Source organism: Trachinotus anak, unplaced genomic scaffold (assembly GCF_046630095.1).
Source record: "Trachinotus anak isolate AG129_WGS33_773 ecotype Australia unplaced genomic scaffold, CSIRO_AGI_Tana_v1 ptg000028l, whole genome shotgun sequence".
Taxonomy (NCBI): domain Eukaryota; kingdom Metazoa; phylum Chordata; class Actinopteri; order Carangiformes; family Carangidae; genus Trachinotus; species Trachinotus anak.
In genome coordinates this window covers 18,809,096-18,834,558 of record NW_027273879.1, presented here as the reverse complement: position 1 = coordinate 18,834,558, position 25,463 = coordinate 18,809,096, and the positions used below count along the sequence as shown (strand labels likewise).

The following is a 25,463-nucleotide window of genomic DNA, read 5'->3' as shown; positions in this document are numbered from 1 at the left end:
ACAAAGCCCTTTGTCTTTGCTTCAGCTGCGAGAAGCTAAAAGGAAACTGTCGGGGCACTGTGCTGGCGGGGTTCATGTCATTATCGATGTAGATCTGCACTGGCTGTACGAAGTGGGACCCAGGCGTTTGAAGCGCGAGGGCTTTACAGGGAGACAGTCATTCCTCTCACACTGGGAGAGCCAGACTCTCAACTGTCTCCTCTGAAAATTGGATTTCTATCCCCTGAGATTAGGATCAGGCTTCCCCCGCTCCGCTGCGGCTCTATTAGAAAAACATGCCGCCCTCTGAGGCCATGAGAAGCTTGCAGCGCAGACCTTGTCCTCATCTTGGTGACCTTTGACCTTCTAGGACCAGCCGCAATACTGATCCCACACCAGGCTTTCCCCCCGGTGTCTGTCTGTCTGCCAGACGTGCAGGCCTGTGGCCAACTGCAGGTGTCATCTATTTGACGTGGCCCCGCCTCCTGCCCCCCCCCCCCCCCCGCCTGGGGCGAATGACAATCACCTCGAAGGAGGACAAAGGAGTGTCTGTCTTCACTCAGACAAGCAGTCATGAACCCCCTCTCTGTGTCATTCAGATTCCCAAACCATATTATATGTACAAAACAGGTATTAACTATCAGCTATTGTCAGGCTTTGCTACAGCAAGACACTGTTAACATGCAATTTGACACTGATACCAGCAGCTGATAAAACATACAGTAGTTTACTGTAATGCAGCCAGAGTTTCTGGATGTGGATGATGCTGATGGAAAGAAAAACAAGGATCCATCTGGAAAAATGTATGTTTTTCCTGTAGATCAGCAAGACTTTTTTCTTACTGCATCGATGTGCATTTTAAGATTCCAAATGAAATAAAACTGACATGGCAGGCTCCAGAAGTAATATTCCTGTTTTTTTTTGGTTTTTTTTGCACAGACAGTGTTAAGTGCTAAGACAGTTGGAGCGCCTCGAGGCTTGGATGGACATCAAACTAGTACAAAAGTCAAGCAGCTGCATGATAAAATATCTTGTTCTTTGAGTTTCTGAGTTTGTGTCAAGTTTGTGGACATAAAAACTTTTTTGGTCCAAAACATTGAGTCACCAAGTCTAAATTCTGTTGGTGCACTGCTAACGGTGAGCTAAAGCTAAGGCTCACTCTGTGCAGAAATGGTAAAAGATTCAGCAGCTTAAAGCTGCACTAATCAACATTTCCTTATAAACAATGGATTAAATGACTGTAGGTTATGTGAAGAGAATTAAGAACTGGAGTATTTTAGTCTCTTTTAGCTGATTGTTTTGTTTTTTCAGTCTGCAGCTTTAATATTTTGGTTTACCCTGATCAACCTAGCTTTCAGTTGCAAAAGGCAGCTGTTTTCAGTGAAAAAGATCTTATAAATCCACTGTAAACTACCAACCATGCACCAGAAATCACACAAAGATAGCGTATAGCTAAAACGAATACAGTGTAATAGCATTTACAACTATATATTTCCCTCTGGACACCAAAGCAGAGGTTTTCCAGGTGGCCAGAAATACAACTCTAATGGTTCTCTGTCTCTGCTGGATGTGTAAATTCTTTGACATACAGTATGTAGTGTATTACATATCATCATATGTCATTGTTGTGGTTTTAGCTTGTTCTGCTTTCAAAAATCTACTAATGCTGCTTTAAATCAGTTCACTTCCAGAGTCTGTTTTAGATGAAATCAGCAAATGTGTTGCCTTGTTTTGTTCTCCACAGCAACAGCAGCTGAAGCTCGTGGGTATTGTAGTATTTAGATCCATTCATCATAAAAATTGACAGAAAATGATGACTTCTTAGAAGATAAACATATAGTCCTGTTACATTATCCAGGTGACTCCAGTGTTGCGGAATGAGGAACATGGAGGATATCATTAAAAGAAAACTTTCACATTGGAATTTAGTGGTTAAAAAAAACAAAGAAAAACTTCCTGAAGCAGTTCTTCTTTCCAACTACACAACTCTACACAATGAGGACAAATATTGGTATTATCTTAAATGCTCTGACTACAAGGTCATGGTATGTTCCCTGAGGTGTCTTTGTCTGTTGTTATTTCATACCGCACTCAGATCCCATGTCCTCAGAGGAGGAAAAAAAGTGTCTTTGGTGAACGACGATCTGATGGATGAGTCATGAATCTGAGTCAGTGAGAGATAGTCCATATGGCCTGAAACTGCTCAAAGCCATATGGGCTGTCTCTGCCTTTCTTTCTCTCTCTTTGGATGATCAATCATCATCCAAGTCTGCAAGAACATCATCCTCTCTCAGTTTCACATCAAGCAGGGGCAGCTGAGCAAATGAAGCAGAATTAGGCAATCTATGATTTTTCTTATCAACATCCAAAGAATTGCAAAAACATCAGTAATTCTCTGGCAGCGCTAACAATAGACCACAATTTTCCCTAAACAGTCACATTTTATGCAACAGAGTCACACAGACTAGCCAACAAATGCAGAGGTCCAACAGAAACATGCAGTGAAGGGCAATGAATCATGACACGAAATACTGCAACAAGAACACCGTTTGAGATTTGGTTAAACTTGCATCAGGACAAATTTGATGATTTTGTGATTCCAGATGTGCATTTTGTCACACAGTCTAAGATCAGCGAGGCAAAGACAAAAATGTTGCAAGGACAAAATCATAGAAAATGTTCCTTGTGATCTCAAACCTGCTTGTGTCTGTCATCATAAACTCAGCTTCTAGTGGAGCTTTGTATCAAAGATACAAAGTGGATTTACTCAAATCTGTGATAAAGAGTTTTGGTTTCTGACTGTAAAGCTACTTTAAAGGGGAAATCTTTGTTCAAAGGGTCAAATCACTGACCAGCCAACAGATGTGAAGCCTGATTTGCAGTTCACCAGAAAAAAAAAAACATCCCCTCTCTGGAGACTGGTCAGATGAGCCAAACTGTATATTTTTTTTAAATGAGTTTTGATTTTCAAGCTTTCTGAAACACCTGCTCTGGGTCTGGAGGCTGGGAAGCTGCATAAAAGAAAAACTAAATGTACTCTGTTGTGAAGCCAACATAGTTCTCTATTTCCACTGACACTTGCACTCCTTATTATTCCTGTTCCTGTTCCTGTTAATACCCATAAAGCTCCTCTGACCACAAGTGTCAGCTAAATTCCTGAAAATCTACCATGGAGCTCAGTGTATCTCATTTAGTCTCTCTCCTCTGCACCTTCAGGGCATTGACTTCACTTATGAAAACATGACTTCCCAGCTGCTTGTTTTCCCAAGTCTTCTCACGAGGAGGAGAAAACTGAGCTCAGCCAGTCAGCAACAAAAGATGCTTCAGACGAGACCTCGACAGCAGAGATGTTTTGCTCCCCCTGGCTCGTGTTTTGGCTTGGCCTTCTTTTCCAAGGACTTGCAAAACAAACCCCAAACATTGCTGCTGTGTTTTTGCCAGATTCCAGGATGAAACTGATATCGATCTTCTGATGTGAGGCATAGGTAGAGATTGTTTTTTGCTGTGAATCTCTCTCACTAGTCCTGTTATTATACCTGAATTTCAGTGCTGATAACAAAATGACATTTTTTTGGTACCTTACTTTGACAAAGTTCTACAAAAGTATTTTTTTCATTTAACAGAAAACTTACCAAGTGATAAATGTTATCATGTAAACAGCTATACAAGAATTTAAATTTCAACTTGATTTTAGGAAATGTCTGATAATATAGCCGAGTGATTAGGGCGCATACCACTTGAGCACATTTGCTCTGAGAAGGCAAGTCCCCAGTTTGGACTCTTTGCTGAATGTGATTCCCCCTGTCTCTACACTGACCTGTCTAATAAAGCTGGAAAATTCCCAAAAAGATTAAAAAAAAGTCAAAAGATTACAAATCTGACCAAACATTGTTGGTGATTCTTAGCACATTTCTGTTGGTTTCAAAAAAGTACAGTAAATTGTGTGAATAATACACTGAGGTAAGTTTGTACTCACAGATATAATAATACTCTCTGCCGGGGCGAAACTCGAAGCCTAAGGAGAAGGGAGTGAAGAGCTGGAACTTCTCAGAGAACTTGAGCGGTCCGTTCGGCGACAGAGGCCTGTTGCACTCCCAGCGTTTGAAGCCCTTGGCCGTGTGGTCGCAGGAGCTGTAGCCGTCGTAGTTCACCATGTAGAGGACGTAGCGCTCGGCCCTGTCGTCGGAGACCGGGCCAGCGTAGTGCGGACAGTAGACGTCAAGGTAGTCGTTGATGCAGACGTCGATGTGGTAGTCACCCCGATAAAACCTGGAGGAGAAGGAAACAGAAAAGAGGGAGGTGTGAATATACCCATAGGAGATTGTGCAGAAAAGCAATGAATCTGCATTGCTGTGTTGTTTCAAATCAAGTCTTTAGTGAGTCTCAGGTGAGTCAGATCTTAAGTCCTTGTTTGCATGAATTTCAAAAGATACCCGGTTGAGTTTTTGGCCTTTAAGGTCCCACATTTTACACTTTTCCTGTGTTTTATTCAAAGTGTTGATATCCATAAGAAGATAAATTTGTGCTTTTAAGAACTAAAAACTATCTCAATGTAGTTTTACATCTGCTCTCTCAGGCCTCTCCTCTGATTGGTCGGTGAGCTGACTGTTTTCTGAGAGATCTAATAAAAATATAGCACATTTCAGATAAACACTCAGAGAAACAAAATCCTGCAAGGTTGGATGGTGGGTCCAGGTGGGCGGGGCTTGGACCATGGCTGAGAGCAGTGACTGCTTTGCTTTGCTGTGACATCACAAAGTTACAGAAGTCCTGATGGCTCGTTTTAAGGCTCAGTTTCTGAGTACAGGCTGTGTGCATTTCTCTGTGGACTGAGCACTTTGATACATTCATGGCATTAAAATACCACCTATATTTTCTTTATAATCAAAAAGACATAAAAAACTCACTTTATATAATATGGGACCTTTAATTGCTCTATGGGGCAGTGTTTTAATGTGTGGGTCCCTTTTTTTTCACAGCTGAATCAATTCACAGTCCTACCAGTGGTTTCACACTAGTCCAGTGACTGACGTGTGTCATGTTGCTAACTATGGAAACACGGGGAAATATGGATGTGAGGTTTCAAAATGTTTTATGAGGAAGGAAGTGCATCAACATAAACACAAAGGGACACATACATGTGTGTTTTGATGATAAATACAGAAAGTCAAGAAAAACAGGACAGCTTTAAGTCTACAGACACATACATTCATAAAACCATGCTTTTCATTCACACCACAGAGGCTTGTGACCAGTTGTGCTTACATGACTGGAATCAGTTGTGTTCATAAACCGCAGAGAAGGGCAGTTTTTGTGTGTGTCAGCAATAATACTAACATGATTAATCTATGATCGGTTGAGGTGATTGTTCTACATGCAAGGATAATTCCCACAATGGCATCCTGCGAGATCATGTGATCGCTGATCTTGACCTTTCTAATGATTTATTTATCCAGTGCGAACACGCTGAGCATGCACGCTCTCTCTGCAGCAGCCTCCTGCGGTTTGAACACGTTTAACATTCACATGCCCTGAAGCGGCACGTTGCTCAGGGGCACGTCGGCAGCAGCTGTTTAAGTGCGCAGACAGTTACTCATTGATTTGTTTGGGGACTCTCTCGCCAACATGCTCATTGAAGATGCATTCTCCTCGGAGTTACGAGTTCTTCAAATCCTGATGACAACACATGATAGTTTGGCTTTCCTAGCGGGGCCACAGCTGAAGGAAAATTTGCCACATGTGCTCGCAAACCGGGGCCGGACTGTGAGAGACACATTCAGGCTACAGCTCCTCTGGTTTTGTTTACAGGATCTCATCATGTCAGTCTCAATCATCCCGACCCTCTTGTGAGACTAAACCGAATCCCCCCGGCAACACACCCGCCCCAGAAACCTCTTACGACACACACTAGTCAGTCCTAAGCCATATATCAATGTTAGTGCTCTGCAGTGATGACTTATACTGGTGCTGAAATTAAAGTCCCCTAGCGTTACAGGGCTAATCCCCTGGTTAGCATGTGCCTTTAGCAGCTTTAAGAGGATCCCTCCGTAGAATGAGATTTTCATTAGCCCAACATGACAGCTTGATGTAGGAGCCCCTTGTGGAATCTCTGAGTCTGGGAAAATGAGGCCTGTTCTCAAGCATCGCCTTGAAAGAGCCCCGAGATCTTCCGCCTGCTGTTTACTGTAAACCGAGTGGACAGGAGAAAAGGGGGGAAAGAGTGCGGCGACGGGATATGCCAGGTATTCATTCCTGGGGAGAGTGATTGGAAACACATATTCCCATAGGCGCCGTATAAGGTTGCATTTCTGAGGCTTTTAGCGGAGACAGATTAGGCTTGGACGGCCGGATGGTTGTGTCTCTGTAGCTGCTAATGGCCCGCAGTTCAGTATCAGTGACACACTGACATACTGCGGATGTTTTCAATACTCCACCTCTGTTCACTGACACAGTGAGGACCATCAGGGGAGACAGAGCTGGAGTTTTGGAGCACGCAGCAGGCCGACGATCCGATGCGAGTGACCTCACCGGAGCATGGTGAAACCCTGACGTTCCACTGGCCATGAGGTCGGATATTACACCTACTCCTGCTCCTTGCCCAGAGAATGGGAACACCAGTCAGCTGATCTGAGGCCAGGTGTGGCAGGAAGGGAGGGGTCGAGACGCAGCTGTTGCCGCTGACACGTACATGTCGGGGCTTCGGGGAGGCAGGAGCAGCATAAAGAGAGGTGTGTGCTCGCCGCAGCCTGCTGGGGGTATCAAGTTGTCATTGCACAGATTGTAAATGTGCTGCAGGATTAGTGGCCGTCCTACTGGGCTTGCAGGGGCCACAACTCAGCGGATGCGTGCGTGCGCATGATAGCGGGGTGTGTGGGTGTCTTGTGGCATCGTCAGCCATATTGTAATCTTTTTCTCTCTCTAATTATAGTCTGGTCAAACGAGAAACCGAAGCTCTTGTTTTCTCCCCCCCCCCCCCCCCCCCCCCCCCCCCGCAGTACCAGCTGAGCGCGTTGGCTCCAGGCAGACACAGCATGGCTTCTCTTAGCCTCAGTTTCAGAGCTGCTGGCTAATATTATGACTACCAGGGGTCAGCCGGCTCCACCGTATCACGTCCCCAGCCAGAAGCACTGTGGGATCGCCTGCTTTGTCCTTCTGTGTCCGGACTAAGCCTTAAATGTTTCGCTTTAACCTTGCGAGTGTCAGTGGCTGTCAATCAAACCTGACCCAGGAGTAACAACGGAGATTAGTCAGGATTAAGAAGAATTTCTAACTAATACCACTGTGCCATAAAGGTGGGGAAAAAGTTTGTGAAAGTGGCGATGACCCTGTTTCCAGCTGGATATTTATATTCAGATACATTCAGATTGTGACTGTAGCAGGGACAATGTTTACTCCGGGCATCAACCTACACTGTAAACACTGTTGACACTTCTGGGGATTATCCAGGGAAATGGGGACACTTTTTTTTTTGCATGGGAAGACAAGTTGTTCCTGAATATGAAATGTGAGTTAAAAACTTTACCACAAAAAAATAAAAATAAAAAAAAAAATTAAAAATTCCATTCACCTATTTTATATTGTGAGGGAGCCAAACTTCTCAAAACTTATGCAAATAAACACAAATGCAACACAAGATATTATTGAATAATAAAAGTAAGATAAGATCAGGCAGGAAGAAGTAAATAAGAAGCACAAAAAAAAAAATAATAAGACCAATATATGATTGGAAACCACCCATCCTGTAGACAGAGGAAACATGTTAGATAGACATCTGATTTCCCCAGGCTGCCATTTTTCATTCATTCATTAATCATTATAAATGCTTATACTTAGCGACGGGCCTGAAAACACCATGGATTCTTGTCTGCATGCAATAAACAGTCCTTTGTAGAGTTGGTAGTTTTTTTTACTCTTGTCTAAGATGCTTTTTTTTTCCCCCTCCATTTATGATCAGATCACTGGATGTGTCAACCGTATGCAGCTAAGAGGCTAAAATATGGACTGTAGGTGTTACAAAAGATGATAAAATGCTTAGTGAGAGAAGCAAGAGCACCAACACACGCGCCAGATGTTTGCCAGATGGAGGCTATAAGGAGGTTTTTGAGTGGCAGAAATGAAATATTGCAGAGACACGGAGCTGTAAACACGCAGCCCAACTCAAGATGTGGGAGATGACATTTCGACTCTCACTGTCTTCTGGTTTCTTCTTTTTAAATTAGGCTGACCAAAGACTGTCTCCTGCTGATCTGTGCTCTGATCTCTGCTATGTCCACACTAGACTCTGATCCGCCTGTCAACACCCCCCCTTCCTTCCGTGGACCGGCCTGAAGCGTGAGAAACCCTCATTCGTTTACCGAGCTCGAAACCTTCTGCAGTGCTCTCTGTAATCTTCAGCATCAGGGTTTCTTCATTTTCATTACCAGCGAGATTTATTCATCTGCTTTTTGTTTCTAGATGGCTTTGCCGTTATCGGCTATTTAGTGAGTCATTAAGCCTTCTCAGGGCTGATAGAGGCAATTTCAACAGTTGTGTTTTCCTTGTGGCGTTGTTCTGAGCAGCAGGTGGTGGTGGAGGCTGATCGAGGGTTCAGGCTTTTGATAGAAAAAAAAAAGTTCAACTGTCGGTTAAAAATGTGTCATAACGAGCCATTAACAAAATAAAAGCACCTAAATCCTAAATCCATTTGTCTTGGGGATTAATGATCCCTGATTGCCTGAATTACTCACGGCCAGTTAAAGGAGGCTTATCAATGAATCAGTAGCTGGAGCTCTTAACAAAGCACACATCTACGGATAATCCTTCTTTTCAGTCACCCCCCTGCCACCCCCCCCCACACTTGTTTACTTTCTTCAGCCCCATCTGGTGTGTTTGGCCTGGCACAGGTGAGGTATGGCAGAGCCAGTATGGAGGGAATCAGACAAAGAGAGGAGGGGGAGTTGGTGACGGTGGGTGGTAGATGGTGAGCAGTAGAAGAGAGGAGAGCAAATGGGAGGACTGTTCCCTTCGATTTATTCAGCCTGTTCCATTAGTGGTTCGATTTTATTTTCTAAAAGTTTCCTCTGGCAATCAACAAGTGCTCATAAACACAACCCGACGCACTAAACTCTAACTGAAAGACCTTTGTCTTTATTTCCACGAAATGTTGAAGGAAATCACTGGAAAATTGCAGAACCACAGAGCGTTTTATTTCCCAACATGAGGGTCTAAACGCTGTTTCAGAGCCCTCTCCGTGCGGCCAGCAATTAAATTTGGTAAAGAAATAGTGAATTCTTTATTATTTATTTTGTTGGCACAAAAGAAAATTAAAAAATAAGTGTCTTTCTTACTGTTGGTATGTACTGTATATTCATTTCTGAAGTTTTGGTCTCTTTAAACTTGTGCTTTTCTCCGACACGCCCGTCATGTATTCAGGTGTGCCGATTTTAGTTATTTCACAGGCATTAAAACTGTCAAATATAAATATAAAGTAAGTGTAAAAATACTGGAAAATACAGCAAGAAATAATTAATCCCTAAAGGTTGCTAAATCCAGCAAATTACCAGGAAAAAAAAAAAAAAACGTCTCACTGTCTTCAGTGGCAGCTATGGTCCTGAGCGGAAGGGAGAAGTGAGGAGAGGCAAAAACCTAATTAGTTAGTTTGTTCGTGACAGTTTTATAGTCGTTACAAGAACTGAAAACTGTAAAGAGCCGGAGCCAGAGGAGATGGAGAGAAGAGAAGAGGAGATGGAGAGAGGAGAAGAGGAGAACAAGAGGGTAGAACACAGAATAATGGGAGGAGAAGAGAAACAAAGATGAGGGAGAGGAGTGGAAGTAGAAGAGTGGGGGGTGAGGAGAAGAGGTTCTCCTACCCCAAGGACAAAGTGAGTGGAAAGGAGAAGGAGAGGAAAATGAAAGTGAGGAAAAGGAAAAGGAGAGGGATGTAGAAGAGAGCAAAGTGAGACGAAGAGAGGAACCAAGAGAAAGGAGGAGAGTACAAGTGAAGAGAACAGGGAAGAATAAAAAGTGGGAGAAGAATGGAGGACAAGAATATAGAAGAAAGAAGAAGAGAGGAGACGAAACAAGACAAGATGATTAGAGGAGAGGAAAGGAATGGAGGAATAGAGGAGGAAAAGAGCAAGAGGAAGAAGAGCAAGGAAAAGGAGGGGGAAGAGAAGCACAAAAGAGATAGAAGAAGAAAAATTAAGGCAAAAAAAGAAGGCAGGAGAAAGAAAACAGGGGAGGAAAAGAGGATAAAACCCTCTGGATGTTTTCCTCATGAACACAGCTGGGTCAGGCGAGGGGCAGCTTCCCAGGGTTATTCCACAAAGGGAGAAAAGAGGAGATGCTTTGGGCCCACAGAAACACATAAAGCTTCTGTCTTTACACACACACACACACACACACAGTGATAATATCTTCACTGAAAGACAAGTGAACACACAAACCACAGACCTCATGCTGCTTCTATATCAAGTCCCTCTGTTTACTCCTCCACAAACCGATGTGTACTAACTGACTTTAAAAAACACACTCACAGTTAAACCCTGTCGTTCCTGATCACAGCCTCTAGGGGGAACTCTTTATGGGGCCAAAAGGGGGAATCAAGCCTTGGTCATGTGATGTGATGTCACCAGATGGGGTCCGTCCATACTGTTGCCCTCAGGGCTGGGATGTCCCAATAACCCTCCCTCCACATCATTCAAAGCTTTTCGCCGCTGGGAGTTTAAAGCCATTATTACTTAGTCTGCTAATTATATACACACATCTGTCCATGGAGTCACAAACACACACACACACACACACACACACACACAGTGCATTTAAACACATAATGTGTCTGCCAGGGGGCTCAGTCGGACTGGGCGTTGACAGCAGAGAGATGGGAAAAATGGAGCCTGTAAAGTATAGACAGCTCTCTGTTTCTGGGTTTTTCCTGCTGGGAACTAAATCAGAGAAGGTGAATAAATGGCCTCAGATTGGAAACACATTGCTGCTCGTGGGACGGCACCTCAGGTAGTTCAAAAATAAAACAGAGGCTTGGAGAGAGGAAGCAGAGACAGGAAGAGCGAGAGCGGACGCTCCGCTTATGGATCCTGGTGGTCCTGACTGTGCCAATCACTAACTCGTCCAGCAGTGCAGCTGCAGACACACTGTGTGCCAGGCAAACACACAGACAGAGAGCGTGTTATGTAAAGCTTCATGTATAGTCTGATCTCTGTCTGTTTGCAGATTAGGCCTTGTTGTTTTTGTACCTTGTGCACCAGAAAGCACAGTGAGAAAAACTGGAAACTGGCTCAATTGATGTCAAGAGTGAGAAATTTATTTTTGTTTTTCCTGTAATGAGGTTTTCCTGTTTTTTCTCATTTTGAAAAATGAGCCCAAGTTCTCAGACCTTCAGTGTTAATGTTAGATGTAAACAGGAACATTCTGGTTAAATTCATTATTTCTTTTCCTAACCTTTTCCAAGTCATGGGCCACTTGACAATCTCAAAAATGTTTGCGGCCCACATTCGACAGGATAACAATATAGACGTCAAATGATGCCTTCTCAGAGCACTTTTTATTTGAATGACAACGGTTGAACATTCAGGATTCAACTAAAAACAGGGGAAACACGTAGGAAGCTCAGTTTTTCTCTTTTGTTTCACTTTTGATTTACCATCTGTCTCTTGACTCTCTCCCCTTTAATTCTTCCTGCTGCTAAACAGCTAACAGTATTGATACTCCAGACTGAGATAGCAAACAAGTATATCATGTGGTCATGCAACAGCAACAAATAAGATGCCATCATTCACTTATCACAGTGATAGGCCTTAATACGAAAAAAACAAAAAACATTTTAACAATTTTTAATGTTTTTAAAGATCATTTAGTTTTAAAACATTCAAAAATATTATTTATAGATACATTTTTTATCAAATTTTTTTCACCAAAATTGTACCGTTTAGCAAATGGTTTGTCAGCCCACTTGCAATACCTTTGTGGAGGGAACCACTGTCCTAAACATTCCTGAGTAAGTTCTTGTAAAGGACTTATCAATTTAGTTTTTCTAATTTTTTTCTAATTTTTATAATAATTTAGTTTTTAAAGGAAATAGGAATGTCCTTGAAAGAAAAGCTGCATGTAAAGGGCCTTTCCCATGGTTCAGTAAGGTGGATCCATTAGGCCGGTAGACTCCAATATCCTCCAAATTTAAAACCGAATGGTCAAAACTGAAGCAGCAAATGCTGACATATCTTGACTTGCAGTGTCTGGTATGAGTCAGGCCTACATTTCCCACAATGCAACTAAATAATACCTTTCAATTAGAACCTCCCTGCCTGCCACATGTCTTCCAAACTCATTCCACGGATAAATTATGGGATCTGGATACTGGACTCAAAGATGGCACCCAGTCACTTGAATGAGAATTGTTTGTCTGGTGCAGAGGCCAGAAACGTTTTCTAGCATCTGGGTTTGCTTCCACTGCACATGCACATTCAGATTTCCCCTGCTGGCAATGCTTCTTTGCTCCCGCCCTACACTTAACATTGTGATGACTAATCACTCGCAAATAAAACAAATATAATCCTCCATGGAGTATAAATTCATAATAGAAAGACCAAAAACTGACCTCGTTTATAGTTCCAGATGTTGTGCAGATGTCTATTATAATAGTGGTTTATAGGGGAAAATATTTTTTGGGCACAAATCTGCATCTGATCTTCAAGTGTAAAATCTGTGGTTTGGCCCTTTAAACCCAAGTAAATATTCATTTATTACTATTTTATTATTGGAAACTATTACCAGCTGATCACTGTATGTATTTCCTCAAAAACACAGCAGGAAATCAGACCGTGTGTGTCTTGATTTGAGTGAACTGACCCTTTAAGATGAATATTTCTGACTGAGTGAGACAAGTGATTCTCCTCCTGTCTTACATGGACGGGGCTGGTTAATTACTGACAAAGCTATTCTGGTGTTAAGGAGGTCAAAGCAGCAACAGCAGCATGGGGTTAGTGTCAGTCAACACACACACACGTGCATACACACACAGCAGGGATCCGTCATTCAGTCAGTGTAAAACCCCAAGGGGCCGACAGACTGACTCATAAGCCCCCTCTGTGCCAAACATGGTTGTTCAGGTTGCCATGACGCCAGTTTACAACAACACAATGTTCCGACCACAGAATCGGAGCTTTTGACAAACATGAAGTGTTCGTATCGTATCTGCGGGTGTAAGTGCAGCACATGGGTCCAGACACACAAGCACCTACTCGACCACCTCTCATGCCACATTGTGGAAGTCCAGGAGGCCCAGAACAGGTCCTGTTAAAATAACCTCCCTGAAATATGTCCCATCAGCACCTGCCTGGCAAGTGTACTGAGGAACAAAATGCAGAACGCCACACTTCACTGTGCTTCCATGTGATTATGGCGATGATCATACGGTATACTGAATGAATTAATGTTTAATTAAGCTTAATGTGGATGATCCTGCAGAGCACGCAGACAGTGCAATCAGGCTGAACACCCCGAGATGCCTGTCGTCAGATGAGCCACTCGCTGTGCTCGGGCCGATATTGATCTGACACCTTAGACTCTGAGCTGAGGTCAGGGGTTAGTGACAGCCCATTATTCAGCTTGAGAGCCGGTGTTTGGTCAGTGTCTGAGCCCAGGTGACGGACTGACCTCGCCGTCGTCTGTCTCAGGGGCTGCTGAGGGATGGAAGGTGAAGTTTAAAAAGTCCATTCAAAAAACTCAATTCCCCATGACATGCTTCACGCTTCATTCATTTCAGCATTTTCCTGTAAACTGGATTCCTTCTCGCTCTCTGTTTCCTGCTCAGCTTCCATCTCATCATCCTCTGTCTGATTATTTACTACAAGTTCCTTGCTGACGAGACTGTAACTGTAAAGTTCTCTTTTTTCTTTACTTTTTAAATGACAGAAAACTACCAAGATTTTTTTGATAAGTGGATTGTTATGAACTTATTTAAAGTCAAGAGCACATACAGTTTGTCTGTACAGGTGTATATGCTCACACATACGGCTGACATGTGTGGTCCATGTGGCTCTTCATGAACATCACATGGAGACAGTTTCATTTGAGCTTACGCCACTACGTGTAAATGAAGAACAGCGGATCAAGTCAGGAAATGCAAATATACAATCACCCTACTTGTTGTGTCTCAGCAGTTCATTTTAGGATCTTAGTCTCTATGATTAATATTTTTTTATTTTAGTGTTTTGTTATTTTATTCATTTGATGCTGTACGTGAGCAATTTAAAAGTCCTATATTGTATAAAGTGACATTTCCATGTCTTTTTGATTGTAAAGCAGGTCTAGGTTCTATATTAATACTGTGAAAGTATCAAAGCCTCAGTCCACAGAGAAATGCACACAGCCTGTATTCAGAAACTGAGCATTAAAACCAGCCGTCAGGACTTCTGGAACTTTGTGATGTCACAACAAAACAGTCAGTGTTCTCAGCCACACCCCAGGCCCCGCCCACCTGGACCCACTATCCAACCTTGCAAGATTTGGTTTCTCTGAGTGTTTACCTGAAATCTGCTTTATTTTTAGTCAATCACTCAGAAAACAGTCAGCCAATCAGAAGAGAGGATCATATCCTCTCTTCTGATTGGCTGACTGACCTGTTGTTATTCGATCTCCAGAGAGAAGCCTGAGAGAGGAGATGTAAAACTACGCTGAGATGCTTTTTGGTTCTTAAAACCACAAATATATCTTTTTATGGATATCGACACTTCAAATAAAAAACTGGAAAAGTGTCAAATATGGGACCTTTAAGCTCAAATCAAATCTATATAAATGTATATATGTAAATGTGAAAATACATGTTATTTACTTATTAATACACAGAGGAATATGCTGAGACACTTAGACAGGATAATGTACATCTACACACACACACACACACACACACACACACACACACACACACACACACACACACAAACCCAGATGTGTGCTAGTCTAAGCAGCAGCAACAGAAGGAAGGCCCCACCTGAAGCATGTTTGACTAACATGGCCCTGATCCTGGCTCGGCAGGGCAGAGACTCTCACCTCTGACCTCCCTCCCCAGGGGCGATTCGAGCCCCCTATGCTGCCCTATCACTTTACTGCACCCCAGGGAGTCTTGGCCCCACCCGCCCCGGGCCCAACACACTCTGAACCCACAACCAGACGGGGGGAGGGAAGGCGGTGAAGAGAGGAACCCACAACGTCTGGACTCAATCACGCGCCCATGACAAGCCTGCAAAGCTCTCACACACCAGCAGCACTGCACATACACTCACACACACATACACACACACACCAACACCAGCACTTATCCACCAGTGAGGTCTCACACACATCAAAGTGTGGTGGAGCTGACTTGGTTGAGTAATAGGCGTTCTGTGGGGAGATGGTGAAATGCTAAAAACTCAGACTCGGAAAATTTGTTGTGTTCAAGGTTCTGGGAAGGGGAGGGAGGGACGGGGAGAGGGGGCGAGAGAGGATTACATTCAAGGTTTGGAGAGAGACAAAGAAAGAGAGAGACAAAAAAAATAGAAGTGACAGAGTGCAAGATTGACTGCATGGTGAGAGAAATGTGAAAGGAGAAGCTAAAATGATGTGAGAAAGTTTGAGGGATGCGAAAGAGGGGAGTGGGAAAGAGCCCATCCTTGATTTAAAACTCCCATAGGCCCTGTATAAGAGCTAGGAGGTCTGTGTGTGTGTGTGTGTGTGTGTGTGTGTGAGACGTTTCTGAGTTTATTTGTTTGGCCCAATTTCACATACAATGTCTCAGTGGGTTGCACAGACCTGCAGCATCAGTGGCTCCCAACCCTGCACGGTTGGCAGATCAGACACTCCTACAGAAAAAGTCCTCGGCGTCCACTCACACAGTGACGTGTCACTCTGGACTAAAATGCTTTCCTGTGTATTTATATGGAAAAAATGCAACTCATAACCTTCCAGCGGGGCAGCGCTCTGACATGGCAGCACAGTGGGGGGGGGGTGACAACAGGGAGTCTCTCAAGGGGCCTCAAGAGTCTCTCAATTGAAGAGGAGGAGGACGATGAATGCATCAGTGTGCTACTTGTATTCTATAAAGGCAATAAAGAACGAAGTGGACATCCTTGAAATTCTACATTTAATAAAACACTAACTACATGACAAAGCAAAGGCAGAATAAGCGAAAGATTTTAAACAACCAGTCACGTTTACTTGTTGTTTCACCTCTATAATTTTCCAAAATGACTATGAGTCACACATCACGGTGGTCCCTCAAGAGTCTGCTGGTGAACAAAAAGTTGAAAACACTTTAACGTTTTAGGAAATGCGCTGCAGATCTGCTGTCAAGTTGTCAGCTGAGTGACATGAGATCAGAGAGGAGCAAACTGTATTCCCACCCACTGCTCTATCCCCCTCCTGCACTGCTCACAATAGACTGTGCTTACACAAAAGGCATGGAGTTGTGCTGGTGTGGGCTTGTTGCTGCAGGTACAGGTGAGAGGATGACCTCTGTACCAACGCAGTGGTTCTATTGAAATGACTGCAGAGGCTGCGTTTGACACAATGCTGTTGAAAAGAGTGAAAACATGAGAAAAAAGACAACGACAAAAACATGAAGGGAAAGTTGTCATGACCAATAGAAATTGAAAACACAATGGCTGTAAGGTTTATAATCCGACAACACACTGTAAACTGCACTGTAAAATCTGACAAGTAGAACTTACTTCAAAAAAATCTAGGAAACTAAAGTAAATATAATCAGTCAAGTTATACCAGCTTTATAGCCACATAGGTTTACTTAAAATCTAGTTTTGTAGTGTTTACCTCATTTTATACGATTTTATGATATATGCATAAGTTAAAATGTGAGTTAACTGAACTCAAGTTAAGAAATTAGTTCAAAGTTGTCCCATGAGCTGTGACCCAGGTCACAGCGGCAACTACCACGTGAGCCACTGAGAGCGACCCAACAAATTCAATAAAGTTGAGATATTAAGTTCAACAGCAGTCCAGTCAGACCACCAAAGTGTAAAGTCTGTTATACATTCTCATTTTGATAAGTCACTTTTTAATTTCACTCACACTTCCAGCTCTTGACTCTGCAGCGGGGCTGAACAATTAATCAAAATATTATAAATTGCAATATGGCCAAGTGCAATATCCAAATTGCAGGAGCTGCAATTTTTGTTGTTGATAAAGGTAAAAAGGGGCACAACGTACCATGAATGAAGCATGTGGTGCTACAGAGACGCTCCGGCTTACAAATCACGTTCTCCAGGCATAAGGGAACATGTTTGTTTGATAGAAGTGTAATTTTTATATTTTCTTCAATAAAAAATAAAATGCAATTTCATCTGAAATTTTGAATCACATTGCAATCGTAATATCTGCCAAAATAATCACAATATGATTTTTTTTTCGGCCCTGCACTGCAGCAACAGAGCTGCTACAGAGACTCACGTGAGGCTGCACCCTGCAACTGTCATCAATTACAGGTGTTTATGGGGGCGGGGATTAAGGTGGATACGATCTTAAATCATGATCCACAATGTTTTCATTACTATCAGAGGAAAAACATCCATGACTTAGATTAATACATTTTATATATTAAAGACAAACAGCCTGTTTCCATAGTGAATGCTTTATGGTTGATGTTTGAACTAATTTGAAATTAACACCACTTGTATTTACATGTGATCTTTTACAGCGTTGGATTATATTAAGTGTGAAACTTACGCACATACTAATACTACTGGCACAAAGCCAGTAAAAGAAGTCAAAAGTGTCTGTTGCAAAGGGTCAGAGACAGAGAACCCCTCACATCCCACAGCAGGCCCAGAAAAAACAGCCCATGTAACATCATGTTAAGGGCTAAACATAGAAGCGCCCTCCGAGTGCCCTGCATGCCAGCGTCAAGCCGTACCACCTGGTCCGCTCAATCTGCCCCCACAGGGCCCCATAACACCCCTCTGCCCCTTCCCCATGACACAGAATGGCTGTCAAAGTCTCATCTATCAGAGCGCAAACCGGAGACCCTCAGATCTGCACATATCGCCTTAAGAGAGGCGCGGCTCGGATTCACACCAGCCGCCTTTAGAAGTCCCAGCCTCAGATTCAAGCGCTCCACCTTAAGAGGCCGTATTTCATATTCACACCCACTGTAACATTCTGGAAGCCGTGTTCCTCATTCACATATTCAGCGCAGTGCGAGGCGAACCGTCGGCGAGGTGTAATGGCCCGTCTTTTGGGACATCCAGTGGGCAAATTTCAATGCATATAAAACCGTCTCCTACTGCTATGAGGCATAAATGAACCTGAGAGGTCCCAAAATTTCAAACACATGTGAATATATAGAGTTCCTGCAGCTACACACACACAGAGCGAGGCAGCAGGAGCTAAAGGTTTGGGAAGGTGACTGAGAGGCTGCTGGTTTGAATCCATGACTGAACAGGAAAATAAGTGAGGGAGGATAATGAAGAGTCAGACAGTTAATTCATCTATTGAATGTACATGCAGTATCAAATTAGAATCCTGATGGACACTTCTAGACGGATTATTTCTTTTGATTATTTTAAGTTAAAAAAAAAAAAAAAGTTATAAATAATTAAGTTTTCAAAAACTAAAACTAAAAACACATTCAATGCACTAAAACTTGCCAGAGGAGACATACAAAAAAACGGTGGGAGATTTTTAAGACTCTGAAATTCACCCAATTTTCACCCAGAAGAAATATTTTCTCCACTTAGCTGTCTGCCAGCAGTTTCCATAGGGACTATTTCTTCAGAAGAAGAAAGTAGTTCCAGTCGGATCTGTTCACAGTGTGGTCTGTGTATTGTTCCTGGAAATATATACACTGCTTTGGAAATTTTCAAAACACATTTTTCAAGCACCAATAATGAAATTTCATTTGCCTCCATCTCAGACAGGTATCTCATAACCTGGACAATTAAAATTGAAACTATCTGCATCAATAAATATAAAAGGTTGGAGAGAAAAAAGGTGTATTTTTGTTATTTGGGTCAACTGACCCTTTAATAATTGATAGTTAGAGGGATTTAGGAATTGGAACCAGATCCAAAATGAGCTCTCAGAACCTAATATTGTGTGCAGCAGTGAAAGACTGGAGCGTAGGTGGTAATGTGGCTTACTCTGTGAGCAGGGCGTTGCCAACAAAAAAAAAAAGAGAAACCTCCTGGGATAAATAAAAGTTAGAAAAACAGCACCCATACAAATCCATCCGCCCACACGAACATGCACTTTGCAAACACAGCTCATATTATTCTGAGCAAAAGGCCACAGAGAGCAGCAGAAATCTGGCCCGGGACGAAGCAGACCGGTCCGGCAGGGTGGACTGGCCAACAGAAATATCACCAGCTGCTGTCCGACAGCTGACCAGCATTAAACCAAACCAAACCCACTCACGTACAGGAGTGCAGCTTTCAAATCTTTCAACAAACTACATCCCCATCGCATCCAAGAAACATCATCGTGTGCATGTCCTCCTCCTCATATGTTTTGCAACATCTCGCACACATCCAGCCCGTCTGAACTTCACCACTGACCCCAGATCAGCTATCAGTGCTTTCCCCCGCCGCGATTAGCGTCACCTCGGCTGAATCCGGGCTGGTTGTGGAATCGCTAGATGGGAACCACATGTCAGCAGCTGCATGTCAGTTTGAGGAAGGATTTACTGCCTCGATGTGATGATGGAGAGGGCCATAAAGGAGAGATAGAGCCGTTGTTGATAGATCACCTCACCGCCGGCTGATCTCCATCTCTGAGAACACGAGCACGCAGCTTTTTCACCTCCACACCTCGCCCAAGGGAAGGAGACATAAGACAGATGTGTATCTGTTTTTGTGACAATCTCAGTGTGTGAAACTTCCTTTTCCTTTCATCCACTGTACACCACCGCGTGTTTTTACACGTACAGTACGGGCCTGGGTTAAATTAAGCATTTCACGGCAACCAAATCCACCCCTCTGCCTGTGTTTTAGGGAGCAGACTGCGGTGATTAGCCCCAGCCGCTGAACCTTGGGCCACCTCATTTAACACACCACTTGATGTAATTGTTATTGGAGTAGAGATACTAGCCTGCTGTTCAAGACTGCAACACGCAGCAGCACTTCTCTCCTCTCTGTCTCACTGTTGCTGGCGACACTCTCGCCGCCTGCCCTTGTTTGCGATTCGGAAAATGAGAGGAAGAAAAAAAAAAGAGAGAAATCAAGATTTTGGCAAAGGCAGCAGAGCCCCTAACAGCGAGAGAGAAAAATGTATGAATGGAGGCCAAAAATACAGATAAAGACACTATTTGTTGAGCCAAAAACATGGGAGGGAAGAGATATCTGTACAAGCCACTTCTGACTTCTGTGATATGTGGAGGTTAAACCTGGGCCATGTTAAGAAGTGAAGGTTTTTCAGATTACATATACTGTCGCTGTTGTTTCAGCAGCATTTAAACGACCGTGTTTTAACGTGACGCAGGTCCTGACTACATGTTATAATGTAGTCCTTAAAAAAGACTTTATTATGATTATATCTATCTCAAGTTTTGTTTCTCAAGTTACTATTTATGGTGGACGTTTTTATTTAGCAATAGCCAATCAGTGTATTTGTAACTGTATATGGCCGTTTTCATTGTCAGCGGTGGAGTCTGCCTTTTGTGAGGTCTCATTCAGATTGAATATAGAACGCATTCTGGATCCAGGCTTCAAAAAAGAAAAGTCCATATTTGTTTTTAAAATCGTTTCATGATTTAACCAGGTCTGATGCTGATTCACAGCCGATTCCTCCAGGTTTAGAAACACTCGACGCTTGATCATTATTTGGGGATGTCATCTTTCTACATTGTGAGCTAGTTAACTAGCTACATCCAGGAAAAATTTGTGAAATGAATGAAAAAATGTCAAGTGTAAAAATAAGCAACACATGTTTATGAGATTAATGGAGTTGGTGAGGTTGTTGTGAGTGAGATAATCTCTCTCTAAAAACCATAGATGGGATAAAATGAAAACAATACCAAGCTGAATGAATGAGGTGCAGCTAACTGGCAATTTAGTCTGGTTACCAGAGGTGATAGACATGATATGGACCTGTCAAAACAAAGCGTAGTTGTTGTCTTAAGTTTTTCTGTATAAAAATAACATGACACATTGAAGGTCAGTCAGCCCTGTTGGTTTGTTTGGCTGCTCTGCAAACGCAGCAGTTGCTCTTCCTCTGTTGCATTTCGGAGAGGGCAGCTGTTCGAGGTGTGGTTGCTGCCACCGCTGCTGTCTTTTCATATGAAAATGTGCGACCTGTTACTTGCAGTTACAAACAGTAACCACAGGTGTCTCCAAGTCAACCCAGACTCAAATCTTATACATTACAACTTGAAATGCAGATAAAACTACATAATCTAGACAACTACAAACTTTGTTCACCGTAGTTACCATTTTTCTGTTGATTCCCATTAGGTCTGGGTGGCAATTCACATAAAAATGTTCATCATCTTTCAGCAATGTCTTAGTGCAAATGACACTGAATGAATGTTATAATATTGTTCTATACATTTCTGAAGTTTCCATATTAATGATTTAAGTAAGTTATGATAGTGTAGTATGAAGTGGACAACTGAAGGTTGTTTTATAAGTGATTCTGCACACATTTGCCGTAATTTGCCTGTAATATAAATCAGAAAAGAAAATCATGATATTGATTTCATTAAACCTGTATATCACAAAATTAGTGCTGGGGGGTAGTTTCAAAGAGAAAGAGACAAAGGAAGATGTGAGAGTGAAAAGGCAGAAAAAAAATGGGGAGAGAGAAAATTGAAAATGAAAGATTTAAAAGAGGAAAGAGAGCAAAGGCAAGAGCTCAAACAGGGATAGAAACATATTCAGTGGGGGTCTTGGGGTGGAGGGCTGGATAAATATACTCCACTGCACTGAATGACAGGCATTCTCATCTCTCATCTACCCCCTGGGGAGACACAAAGAGCAGAGCAGGGCTGGACCTGCCATCTTAACCCTTCCTCTGCGCTCATTTTACACGACAGTACTATTCCTTTTTTCATTTTCCTGCCTATTTTTCTTCCACTCGCACTCCGAGCTGCCATCTTAATCCTCTATCTGTAATGATTTTAATACTATCCCTAAGCCTCCGTCTCTCTGCCCTTTCACTGCCATTACCAACCCCTCTCTCCCGTCCTAAATGGCATGTGACCGCCATTATCGCCTTGTGGAAAGAGGGGCGTCATCATGTGTGCCATCATTTTCATCCATAACCATTAAGGAACGTTGTAAAAAGATATGACCACTCACACGGTATCTTCAAATAATGGAGTGTAGGCACACGGCTGGACTGTAGCTGCTTGCCAGCATCAGCAGACGCTGTCATTACTTTTTATGACTTTGAGTACTTTGGCCTTTAATGTACATCCTTCCTGTCCTTCAGCGTTTGAACCCCGAGGAGGAGGAGGGCAGATTAGCTGTAGCCGAGACCATCCGGTTATCAAAACAGCCACAGGTTCAATCTCTGCACCAATTAGCAGCACTCTGTTTTTGAACTGAATCTATGTCGGCGTTATTTGTCCAGGGTAATCACGTCCCATTAGAATCACACAATGATGCAGTGCTGTTTTCTACTTGTCACGATGCATGGATTGAAAAAGGAATATCTGTGCCAAATACCACAACAGTCCATCCAATACTCGTCCTGACATCTTATAAATGTTGTTACTTAAACATGTCTGGATGATACACTGTCTAAGGACCATGAACATCTGTACAAAAACTCTCAAAGTCTGAGACTGTTTCTGAAAAGTGAGTCTATTCTAATACTAACTTAACTAACATTTAATTATAACTTTATTTATGCAGCACTTTTCTTACCAAAGTTATTAGATTTCAATTAATAAAAAAGAGAAGGCCAAATGCCCTGAGCGTAGAAGAAATGAAGACGATAAAATAAATAAGAGCAAGTAAAGAGCAGAAGAGCATAAATAAAAACATATATCAAACATTATGCAAAATGATCTAACAATAGGTAAAGACAGGCAATAAAATATGCAAGTGCAATAATTATATCGATTAAACATGTCAAACATTACTGAAGGCTGACACAAAGAAGCATCTGATTTCAGACGGGAGACACTAATAGCACAAGCCTGGTCACCCTTAGTCACAAACCTTGACCTCGGGGTCTGACTTTGATAGGTCTTAATATTCCTCATGTTTACACATATTGACAGATTTTGATGAATGCCAATGTGAAAACTATGTTGTTTTCATGGTGCTCAACCTTAGCTCCGATCCCTGAAGCCTTTGTGACGCTTATTTTGCTCTCTCTCACTCTTTGGCAGCTTCCGAGGCTGAGGCAGACAGGAATGCATTTCAACAGGAGACAAAACAATAAAACAACACCTCAAAAATGTGGAGTTGAATCAACATTTACTGAATCAACAGTTAAAAATCCAAAAGTCAGAGAGAACTCAGAAAAAGTAAAAACCCTGCAGGGAGTCATGGAATAACACAGCAAAGTCTGATATGACACTTAAACCTATGAAATTCACTGAAAATCTGCAACAATCCTGAAAAATCAAGAATATCTATATAACATTTGTTCCAATATATAAATGCATTCACACAGAGCCACTGAGGCCGGTGTGACACATGCTGAACAGGTGTTTCGGCTGACTGGTTAACCTTAAGTGACCAAGAATCACCAAGTGAACCTCCATCACTGACAGAAACGCTCCGTGTGCGTGGGTAAGAGGGCCAGAGTTTAAAATCACTCCGAGCCAGCATCAGTCAGCACACACACACACACACACACTGCTCTCAGCACTCACCGCTTTAACACACACACACACACACACCCCGAACACTTCACAGGCTCAACACTTCTCAGATAGTGTTTACTCTCTGAACAACAGCCGATTACATGGACAGGGAGGCTTTCAGCGGCTAAACCAAGACCATTATAATCACAGAGACACAAACATTTGGACATTTTTCATGTTATTCCTCGCAGCGCTGCCAGGGTTAAATTAAATAAAATCAAAGTGACCCGCATAACTCAGTGCAGAAATTAGTATGCTGTTAGCAACATTTTTCAACTCATCATTTCTCAAACCGGCTCGTTCCTCTTATTTTTACAGTATTTGTAAGGCACCCTGGTGAAAACCGTCATACAAACAAAAGTGGAGGCGCGGCCCCATTAACCTTTTTCGGGGCCCCAGTAAAAAATCAGCTAAAAGGCTCCTGTTAACACATTTCTCACACTCTCTGTGCATTGTAGGCAGTTTACATAAGTGTTGCTGTCGCCTGGCAACCTTGGTTTTAAGGCCCTTGGTCTGACAGTTGTACCATTAGCTGTTGAACTGAGCTGAAACTCAATACTTAGATTTAAAAGTGTAATCCTTGAGTGTTGTTTGCCTTCATTACCAGTGTGCAATGGGTCTCGGGATAGGTTGAGCTACTCAGGAAATTAACGCTGCATTTCTCGTTCGCATTTGAAGGAGCCTTCGAAGTGGGACAGTCTAGTCGCGCCGCTGTGACGTAACTGGTCTTCAAATGCAGCCTCCCAGATATGTGGCCCCTGAATTGGGACACAGCTACACAGTATGTACTGGGATAGTTGCCTGCCTCATAGCGAGAAGGTTCTGGGTTTGAACCCCGAACCCCGCCCGGGACCCTTCTGTGTGAAGTTTGCATTTTCTGCGTGGATTCGCTCCCGGTTCTCCGGCGTCCTCCCACAGTTCAAAGACTACACTGGTGACTCTAACATGCCCGTAGGTGTGAATGTAAGCTGGCCTGTTTGTTTGACTCTATATGTCAGCCCTGTGATAGGCTGATATGGATAAACTTTATAGATGATGGGATGTTTCATTTTCAGTTTCAGTTGAAATGACCTTTTGCACAGTACTTTGTTGTCTCCCATGAGAAGTCTAACTGTTGGTCCATCTGCAGTGAAATGTCAGTCAGCAAAGCTAAGAGGGGCTTTACTAAGGCTTTATTTTGTTGGTGCTTTTTATTCTGTAAAGTGTAGTTTTCCTCTTTAATCTACTGTCGACTGACCATATCAGCTTTTAGAAGTCATAAAGATCAAAGCCACAAAGGTCTAAGTCAAGTGATCATCACAGGATTTCTTTGACTCATCTTTCAGTTGATTCATCATAAAAACTCATTGTGTTTCTCCAGAGTTATTGTCTGTAACACTTAATTTAAGGGGGCTGTAATTTCCCATTAAATTCTTGGGCAGATTTCTTGAGAAGATGCAATTTGATACTAATTATGGGTTAAAATAGAGACGAAGTTCTGAGATAGTTAGTGGAGTTTAGTCAGCTGTGTTGTGTTATTGATTTCCAGAGGGATTTCCACAGGGAATTGACAACAGAAATCGATCCTTAATTTAAACCAAAATAAATATGCACATTTATTTGTAAATGTAATTTATATTTGTGAGATTACAGTTTATTTTTGCTTGTATACAGTACAGTACATTTTTGCATGTTCAGCAGGCCG

At 42.5% G+C, this 25,463-nt stretch overlaps 1 protein-coding gene across 1 annotated transcript in view; it reads right to left on the bottom strand.

Annotated features, from left to right (window-relative positions):
* Window positions 1–25,463, bottom strand: part of LOC139611330 (ephrin-A5b-like) — an 83,435-nt gene that overhangs the window by 12,111 nt on the left and 45,861 nt on the right. The window contains exon 2 of the mRNA XM_071465913.1: window positions 3,956–4,248. Within this exon, the coding sequence (XP_071322014.1) occupies window positions 3,956–4,248 (293 nt within the window). The remainder of the gene's footprint in view (window positions 1–3,955; window positions 4,249–25,463) is intronic.